We start from the raw sequence: 9857 nt of genomic DNA on the forward strand, positions 1-9857 counted from the left end.
TGGCAGGGACTACATAATACACTACAATACCAATTGATAAATAATAATCTTATTAAACATATCAACAAATAAGAAAAAAAAAAAAAACAAATAACAAAACTTTAAATATCTTAAACATTATTAGTAAACACTTTTGCATTGATAATTCGATTTCCTTCCTTTTGGTTTGGAATTCACAAAATATCCATTTTAAACTGATAATAGCATATGAATTCAAGAGATGCAGCTCTAATTTTGGAATATATGCGTCTTAATAAACTGTTTGTGAATGAATCTAAAACAAAGTTGATCCGTTTTAGACCTTTTGTTCGCTTCAATTCTCAATTTAGCCTAAATGTTGGAGGAAAGTTGATAGAAGAAGTAAGCTCCATAAAATATTTGGGGTTGCATATGCAGTCTAATTTGTCATGGGATGAACATATTCATACTTTAAAACAGAAAGTATCATCTTCACTGGGTCTCTTATACAAATTTAAGCATAAGTTTAACCAGAATACCAAATTTATTGTTTATCAAAGTTTAATACAGAGTCATTTGAATTACTTGGCAGCTATATATGCTTGTAAAAACACTATAGCTCTACGATCATTGCAGCGACTACAGAATAAATCATTGAAAGTGGTAGCGAATCTAGAATTGGCCCATTCAACTTTAGATCTTTATAGAACAATTTTTCCATCTGTGTTACCTATATATGGAGTATACAAATTTCAGACTATAGTATATGTTTACAAATGCCTTCATGACATAGGTCATCACACGTTTCAATTTGTGCGAAATCAAACTGTTTTCAACACCAGAAACAATCGGAGACTGAGGGTTGTATTTTGCCGAACCGAAACGACAAAGCAACGTATTGAATATTCTGGTATACGATATTATAATAACTTGCCAGATACGATAAGGGAGTGTAGAACAATTTCTACTTTTAAAAAGAAATTAAAAGAGTATTTGTTGTCAAATGTTGATGTATTCCTTTGTAGTCACAATACAGCAATAACTTAGTGCTTCTAATATGTTGTACAGGAAACGAAATGTTTTAATTTTACAATTGATCTCAAAGTATTATATAAATATTAACTAATAGTATCTAAATTTGCCAACTAGCCTCTACTATGCCAATCGGCGCTGAGGCACTAATATAATTTGAATTTATATAATTAAGTTTTATAACGTCTAAATAAAATAAATAAAAAAATATTAAACTGACGATGTGATGCACATTTTCATTCAGAAGTTGTTGATTTCAACAATTTGTTGTTTTTAACAAGTTTAATTGGTTGCACTTGTAATGTTTCTGGAAACTTTTTCTTGTCGATAAGCCACTCATTTTTTATTGGTCAGCTTCTTATTGTTTGCAAGAATGTAGCATCCAAAGATTTTAGTTTTCTGCAGATTTAAATTTAGTGACTTCTTTAAAGTGTTGATTTAATTTTTCATATTGACGTACCAATTATTATAAACTATTTAAAGCAGTTCCAGTTAATTGTCCACCAGTTTTTCATTGGTCAGCTTTTTAATGTTTTCAAGAACGTAGAATCCATCATTTTAGTTTTCTGCAAAGAGATATACATTTAGTGACTTCCTTAAAGTTTTATTTCATTTTTTATTTTCACTTACCTATTTTTATAAACTATTTGGTTATTTGTCTAAAATTTTCCATTTTTTTATTTCTTGCAATTGACCACGAACTTCGTTGCACAAATAAGTATTGAAAATCACATGGTTTTTTCGTTGCATTTTAGGGTAGTTTTTTGTCAAAGTTTTCTCATATTATCTTCGACACCTTTTCAAAGATTTCGTCAACATTTTGGCAAATTGGAAGTAATTCGCAAACAATTTGAAGATGTATTGAAGATGAGCTATTTCAAGTCAAGTTGAATTTATGTTGAAAATTATATTTACCCTCAAACTGAAAAGTTGTTGTATTTGAAAAACGCTCATCCTGTGTTTATTGGGTTTGTTCATTCTTTTTTTTTTCTATGAAATTTCAATATTTTGACATATATTGGGAATAGGGTATGTTATTCGGGGTATATTCCAAATTAGGTGGGTTCACATTCTAAAATTGACATGTTTAGGTGTGTACTATGTTCGGTTTTCGAGTTGAAAATCACTTTAGTTTCGCGATTACTTTTCCTGAAATAATCAAAATTATAAATGAAAACAGACATATACCTGTAAAGTCTTGCCGAACTCTAGAGGAACAAAAAATTGCACATCAATAAAGTTAATTTATCTGCTTTATATTGAACTGTTTTAATAAAGTAACCACGAAATTTTCAACGCGAAAAGCGAACATAGTACTTACCTTTTTGGAGGAAAACTTGTGTGTTTGAACTTGTTTTTTTAGTATGGCGAAAACGACTCGTTTTGAAGTGCTTATAATGGGAAAACATTTCAAACCCCAAAACATGATTGGTGAGAACACCACACCCAGAAAACAAATTCGTTGCCTCAACCGAATTATTTGCCAACCGAAAGCAGGTGGTTCCATCAACTATCAATGATATCTGTCAGCACAACTAACATTTGGCAATTGTAACTGCATGGTAGTATGTTGGATCAACTTTACATTGGTTGTCGCAATCTCAAATTAATTGTTTTGTTTGTTGGTGCAACCGCCCTCGATTTTCTTTATTATTATCCTAACCAAATTCCAATATTAAATGAAAGGGCAGATTATATTGAGATTTTATTAATTTATTACAAGATTTACAATCATAATAAACTACGAAAATAAATACAAAAGTTGCTAACAACAGAGGCTTTTGATCTACATATATGTGAGATCAATTTACATTACAATTTACAATTTTTTTATAGGTAATGTTTGTATACCAATGACAGATGGTTATTAGGCTGCAATTATGTGGTCAAACTACAGAGCCTAATTCAATATATACTTGCCAGAAATTTCTTCCTTAGGCCTCTAAAAATAAATACAGATCGACTTAGGCTCGTCCTGTGTGCTTAATACAATAAAAAAGCTCGCTTGCCGTAAAAAGTATTTGCGTTTGTTGGTGTATGAAGCCTGCAATTTTTATGGAAATTTTGTAATATTCCTTTTTTATAAATCGGTGCGATACTTACCTGAAGGCAACTTCTTTTCTATGGGATAAACTTTATTCAATGTATTGGAGACTATTATCAAGTAAATGTTGTTCCCCGTTTTGCAAATTTTGTAGCGTCATACCATTTACCATGTCGATGTTGATATAAATATTTATTTGTTGCAACAACTACCTTACGCCCGTCCTATAATTGAACTAAGATTCTATTGGTATACTCAATTTTTGGTTGTACCAACCATTTATTGATTCCCATGATGTAGGTCTCACTATGCTGGTAGTTAGCTCAACAATTTTATGCAGCATAAAACCAAATTTATCGTCATTGGTTATTGTAACCAATTGAATGGTTATGGGAATTTCGTTTTGATCCTGTGAACTTTTTTATGGTCGTGTTAGATGTATAATGGGGAAAATAATCAAAACATTGTTCTTGTAACAAAAAATACGTTACTGACATCATTTCGTCATTGTAATGATCGAATTGCAACCAACCATTTCTCTGGGTGCATATAACCTAACCTTGGTGAGCATATAGTCGTCGCTTATTTTGATATATAAATTATTTCTTAATTCACATTACAAACCGCGCCATGTTGTGAAATTAACTAATCTCTACACATGGAAAGATTTAGCAGCTCTAATTATGGGCTATGCGCTTTACGTCAGATTTTCGACTCGAAAAAATAACAAAGTACTACTGATAGAAAAATATTTCGGTAGTTTTTTGGTTTTGTATGGTATATCGCCGCGAAAATCGAACATAGTACCGACCTTTAAATCGAACCATTTGAATAAAGTAATCTCGTAAATGTCAACGCGAAAACCGAACATAGTGCCGGTCTTTTGAATAAAGGTGAGTACTATGTTCGGTTTTCGAGTTGAAAATCACTTTATTTTCGCGATTACTTTTTTTGAAATAATCAAAATTATAAATGAAAGCAAACATATTCCTATAATGTCTTGCCAAAATTTAGAGGAACAAGAAACTGTGCATCAATTGAGTTAATTTGTCTGCTTTATATTGTACTGTTTTAATAATGTAACCACGAAAATTTCAACTCGAAAAGCGTACATAGTACTTACCTTAAAACGATGCGGGGTTAAGGCCTGAACTCAACAAGCCTGCACCAATATTACTATAGATAGCCCATAGCGATAACTTTCATCGTTTATCGATTACTGATTACATCCTCTGTTCACATGTCATCGTAAAAGCAGCACATGTTTTGTTTTATTTACCAAGAATCCATGGTGATGATCCAGAAATTTTTTTTGAAACGTTTCCATTAATAAATTTGGCATAAAATTGTAGAAGTTACAATAGCTACCACGGCCATTAATACAATTTTTTCTTTGGGGAATGCATTCATTGACATCTAAACAAATTGAACGAAAAGAAAAAAAGAAAAGGAAGTTGGCCGCTTTGGCAAATCTTATCAAGTCCAACGACAAAGACCGCGAGGAAGAAATAAAGTCCGTAAGAATGATTGAACCAGCACAAGAAGATGGTTTTACAAATGATGACGGTTTTACAAAGGTTAGTATACTTCTGCCAACATGGTCTCCTATGAATAATTTGGTGCCTATGGTTCTCCATGCAGGTGACACATAAAAAGAAGCAAAGCAAAAAGAAAGGCGACTACAATGAACTGGACGAACCATTGGTGAAGAAACAAAAAACGTCTGAGACCAACAATTCCGAGGAACTAGAAAAGCTAGATTTGACCGAGGAGCAATATAATCTCTTAAAGAAGGAATTGCGAGAAAGAAAACGAGCATTAGAGAATATTCCCTACATGAGATTAAGAGAGTCTGGTGAAAAGGCTCTTTTGATAGTTAACGAAAGCAGAAGGCAGCCCATATTTTTGACCGACATCCAGCATTTGGTAATGACTGCTTTGCTAGGGAAAAAATCTCCTTGTAAACCTGAACGCTGGTGCTTCTTAGACAAACCAGATGGTCTCTCTCACAGTGTTGTTATCTGTTTGAATGGACTGTCCTTGTTCCACTATTTATCGAACAAGAGTATGTTTACGAAGATCGATAACATCTTTGATACAAGCTTAGAAGTTGTTATGCCTCCGAACGTCAAGGATGATGGATTTGTTATGGCAGAAGAACTTATTCAGGTTCCAATGACAAATGTTCAAGCTTTTGAATATATTAAAGAGCATGGATCGTTGGAAGCAGCCATAGAATTGAACAAAGATCCAACTCTAATTATAAAGTCGATATTTCCAGTGGACACCAAAGAAGTAGTTGACGACTTGCATCCGAATGACAAATTTCCCAGGACCAAACTACTTTTGTCACCATTGCAGATGATCGAAGAAGGTTATCCGATGCCTTTGCGCGGAGAGTTAAAAAAGCAGTACAATTCTTATGTGCTGACGCGTAAACAATATGCACCCGTAACCAATCGAAGTCCACTCTTTGGTATCGATTGTGAAATGTGTCACACAACAAGTGGAGTAAACGAATTAACGCGTATTTCTATAGTCAACGAAAATCTTGAAACGGTGTATGAATCTATGGTAAGGCCAGACAACAAAATTATCGATTACCTGACACAGTTTTCGGGTATAACTGAGGAAATGATGAAAACAGTAACCAAACGTCTCTCTGAGGTTCAAAAAGAAGTCCGTGAAATACTGCCCGACGATGCCATTCTGGTGGGACAATCTTTGAATTGTGATTTAAATGCAATGCAAATGATGCATCCTTACTGTATTGACACCAGTATATGTTTCAATTTAAGCGGTGTTAGACGAAGTAAGGCCAAATTACAAAAACTGGCTCTTGAATTTTTAAAGGAAACCATTCAAGAACATGCTTCCGGCCACGATTCCACAGAGGATTCCCTCTCCTGCTTAAAATTAGTGAAATTGAAGTTGGCTAATAGCTTAGAGTTTGGCGATGAAGTGTTAATACAAAAGAAAAGACTGCAAGACATTATGTTAGCTGCCAGTGGTGAAGCTGTGCGTAACAATTTATTGGCCCATGCATCAAAGCGAGATCGACGCACCGCCATTATTACATCAAAACCTCTACCACCTATAGTTGAGAATTTAATCAAAAAAGCAGAAGAAATATACCCTGACAATGCTACAAAACCTGTGTCCGTGACAGAAGTCGATTCAAATAAACAGGCAATACGAAAGTGCAGGGAAATTGCCATGGAAAACGCTCTAACAATATGCAATCTACATCTAACAACAGAAGATTTGATAGCTTCCACATTCGAGGGTACAGTGGAGAAGATAAACAAATGGGTATCGAAAATCTGGAAAGGCATGGCACATAAAGGTCTTCTTGTAGTGCTAATGGGCGGAGCGAAAGAGTGTTCTTCGGGAGTAGCAAAAATCGCAATAAAACGAAATGAAGCAGATGTTGCCGTTGACCATCAACTAACGGTTTAGATTGTTTCAAGTGCATTTACGCTGGTTGAAAAATGTACAACATTTTTACGATTTCTATTGTTTTGAAATAAAAATCACTAATCAGTAAACTTCTATTTCATTCGATTTGTTTTCAGTATTGTAATTGTGCCATTACCAAGACAGTTGTTTCCTTTCAAGACTGGAATTTTTTTCCATTTTTTTTTCAAACATTGATTGTGGAACGTATTGCAGTTTGACTGATAGTATGTGAGATGGTAAAAAGTATTATCGGCAACGCCAACGAGAATAAGTTGGGATTTACACCTCATCAAGAAGTGATGTCACTATTGGAGATATGCGTTGTTTTATACTACGTAGAAATACTATGGTTTACTGAATATTCACTAAGCTTTAGTACAGCAATGTCGTGCTAAATTCGAAGAAGATGGTCAATGAGGGACGATAAAAATTGATGTGGAAAACTGCGACGTATTTTATTACATAATATAGCGATTTGGGTAACGTACATTTTTATTGGATTCAGTTATTATTTTATGATACCCTGTCAAATAACGCAAAAATATTGGACATTTTTTTTTCAATTTTTATTTTGTGAATTGAAGCGAGTCAAAGCTTCGTTACTTTCGAAAAACGGCTTGAAGTTTAAAAAGCGCAATTTATATTACTGCAAGATAGGAAAAGTTCCACAAATTTGGACATTTTTGCACTTAATGAAAACAGTAAAGTAATATAAGGAATATAAATAAAAAATTCATTTCATTAGAAATTTTAATACTGCGGGATGTTGGATTGATATTTGCTATTTCAGCAAAGAGTGACAGCTTTCCCTGGGTCAGCAGAATTTCTTTTTGTTTTAGCATACTTTTCTGGTGTGTCTTCTAACAAATTTCCTTGGGTTTACAAATCGAAGAGATTTTGAATTATGTCTATGATGGTCTAAAATGTTGACGAAGCGCCAAGTCTGTTTTTGATTAGTATCGTCCTTGTCATCATTTTAGCGAAGAAAACGTGTACTTACACTGGCTCGCACGGAGCTAGTAGAATATGTGCTCACAAATAAAAATATACATATGTATGCAATTTTTTTTAATCCAAACTTTCATATTCATAGAATAAACTGCTATCAATAGCAATCACTAGTATTTCTACCTAATCCGCATAAAAAACGAAAATGCGGTACTTGAGGATGTCCTTATCTTCTTTTTAAGACCCTTATATTTCAACCACCATTTAAATATTTTCTTTTAATTAGCCACATTTGTTCTTGATCGGGTTATATAGAGGAGTCAATATATAATTATGAAACGATATGGAGCTATTTTCACATGGTAGTTTGGCATCCGTCATCAAAATTCCACTAGATCGGCTCAAGAAGTGAAATCTGGGGACCGGTACCAAATTTCAACCGGGTCGAATGAAATTTGTTCATCCAAGATGTTGTGGTTCGGTTAATATGGGGACAATATATAATTATGATCCCAATTATTGCATGGTTGTTAGAATGCAAATATTGACATCACGTAGTAAATTTCAACAAATTTTTTAAAAAATTTTCTATAAGAATAAAATGTTGACAAAATTTTATATATAAATAAAATTATGACAAAATTTTATATATAAATAAAATTATGACAAAATTTTCTATAAAATTTTGATCGAAGTTCTTTAGGAAAAAAATTTCTGCAAAATTTTCTATAGAGATAACATTTTTTTTTGAGTGTTGTTGACCTATTTTATGGTTATTCTGATTATTAATTTTGTTCGGCTTGAGGTCATAGAAACAATCGATTATTGATTTGTTTTAATATTTATTTCCAATATTTCGGTTAGTGCCACTAACCATCTTCAGTGATTTTGAATGTGAGTTCGTGTGATGCTGTTCGTTGTGCTAGTCACCGTACACTGACAAAATTTCTATAGAAATAAAATTTGACAAAATTTTCTATAGAAATAAAATTTTGACAAAATTTTCTTAGAAAAAAAATTTTGAGAAAATTTTCTATAGAAATACACTTTTGAATTTGTTTTTCTAGAAATACCAATTTGAAAAAAAATCTATTCAATAAAGTTTTCAAACCAAATCTATAGAAATAAAATAAAATTTGAGAAGAATTTTTTAGAACGAAAATTAAAATTATATACATTTACCACTCAAGGCATATTTATATATGATATTGCAAATACTGAAAAAAAACTTCTAAAATAAAAAAATATATATATTTTCATACCCTGCCAACATTTTTTGAATTTGGGGACTCTTTTGAGAATCCCCACTACGTCGAAAACAATCATATACGACATCAAAAACTCGTCGGAAAAGCGCCGTCACTATTGAGAAGTTGTACCACGCCAAGTTACTACAAAAATGTTTCGCATGAGTGCAATTATTAGGTGCCTTTATAGATCAATTTAGAACGACGCCAATAAGGGACCCTCCAAACAATCAGAAAAAGTGCATTTTAAGATAGTTGTAAAAGAATCATTGTGGTCGAGTAAAACACGTTTGTTTAGATATTTATTAATTTGATTAAACAATTACAAATTCTTAAAAATATAACATTTATACCACTATCACATTACATTTAACATAATTTTTGGCATTAATGATGATGTTGAGTTACAAGTAGCGAGTTACATGTTGCTGCGTCTATCAACCAGTGTTTTTATTCCATGGAGGCAGCGTGTCTGTAAAATATCTGAAAAACAATCACTTTATTCCATTTGGAAAATCACCAAATTGTTCACCAATATACCTTTCACAATTTTAAGCGTATAATCTATGTTTTCAGAGCTTTATTTTCGTTTTTATTTAATTAAAATATAACAAGCTGGTTGCGCTTGGCGTTTCACAAAAAAAAATGGCTTTTTTAACAGTAGGGATGGCAAATTACTTGCATGTACTTTTTGATGTACCTTTTCATGATGGTTGAAGTGACATTTACGAGTCTGTGGTAACGATGAGGTTGAAATGGAACTTTGAAATGCTGGCAGGGTACTAACCTTAAATACTTAATTTTCAAAATAAGTTTTTTTTATAGATTTTTGATAAAATGTTCTTCGTTCATAGATTTCTTCGTTCTACACGCTCACAAAAAATCGCTTCTGTAACATATACTCCCAAACATATTTTGCTTCAAGCATATATATTTTTGGGTATTGCCCAAACATTTATATGTTTGATCTCTTCCAATATATAATATGTTTGAAAGCATATTGGTCTAAACAATATATGTTTGGGTAGTCTAAGTTCCAAACATTTTGTATTTTTGCATCCAAATTCAATAATGTTGTCTTCCAAAAAACAATATGTTATTAGATCCAGTCCTCTATAGTACTAGCGGCATGTGTAAAATTTCATCGAAATCGGTTCAGATGTAGATAT

At 32.5% G+C, this 9857-nt stretch overlaps 1 protein-coding gene and 3 long non-coding RNA genes across 4 annotated transcripts; 1 reads left to right on the top strand and 3 right to left on the bottom strand.

Annotated features, from left to right (window-relative positions):
* Positions 1-950: 950 nt before the first annotated feature.
* Positions 951-1748, bottom strand: LOC142236037 (uncharacterized). Its single transcript, XR_012721878.1, has 3 exons — positions 1621-1748; positions 1451-1556; positions 951-1389 (listed from the first exon to the last, which is right to left on the bottom strand). It is a non-coding gene; the product is annotated as an uncharacterized LOC142236037 (long non-coding RNA).
* Positions 1749-2682: 934 nt separating this feature from the next.
* Positions 2683-3574, bottom strand: LOC142235202 (uncharacterized). The gene is made up of 2 exons (XR_012721828.1): positions 3094-3574; positions 2683-3034 (listed from the first exon to the last, which is right to left on the bottom strand). It is a non-coding gene; the product is annotated as an uncharacterized LOC142235202 (long non-coding RNA).
* A 703-nt stretch (positions 3575-4277) lies between these two features.
* Rexo5 (RNA exonuclease 5) lies at positions 4278-6582 on the top strand. The gene is made up of 2 exons (XM_075305094.1): positions 4278-4611; positions 4676-6582. Exons 1-2 carry the CDS (start codon positions 4435-4437, stop codon positions 6491-6493), a joined length of 1995 nt encoding a protein of 664 aa, XP_075161209.1. The 5' UTR covers positions 4278-4434; the 3' UTR covers positions 6494-6582.
* Positions 6583-8957: 2375 nt separating this feature from the next.
* On the bottom strand, positions 8958-9456 carry LOC142236324 (uncharacterized). Its single transcript, XR_012721984.1, has 2 exons — positions 9229-9456; positions 8958-9171 (listed from the first exon to the last, which is right to left on the bottom strand). It is a non-coding gene; the product is annotated as an uncharacterized LOC142236324 (long non-coding RNA).
* Positions 9457-9857: the final 401 nt, after the last annotated feature.

Source organism: Haematobia irritans, chromosome 4, assembly GCF_050003625.1.
Source record: "Haematobia irritans isolate KBUSLIRL chromosome 4, ASM5000362v1, whole genome shotgun sequence".
NCBI classification, from domain to species: Eukaryota; Metazoa; Arthropoda; class Insecta; order Diptera; family Muscidae; genus Haematobia; species Haematobia irritans.

Bases quoted from the DNA above. Each gene is read 5' to 3' on its own strand.
- Rexo5 (XM_075305094.1), top strand. From the start codon at position 4,435: ATGCATTCATTGACATCTAAACAAATTGAACGAAAAGAAAAAAAGAAA. The intron at 4,612-4,675 runs GTTAGTATACTT...TTCTCCATGCAG, and splicing joins ATGATGACGGTTTTACAAAG to GTGACACATAAAAAGAAGCA.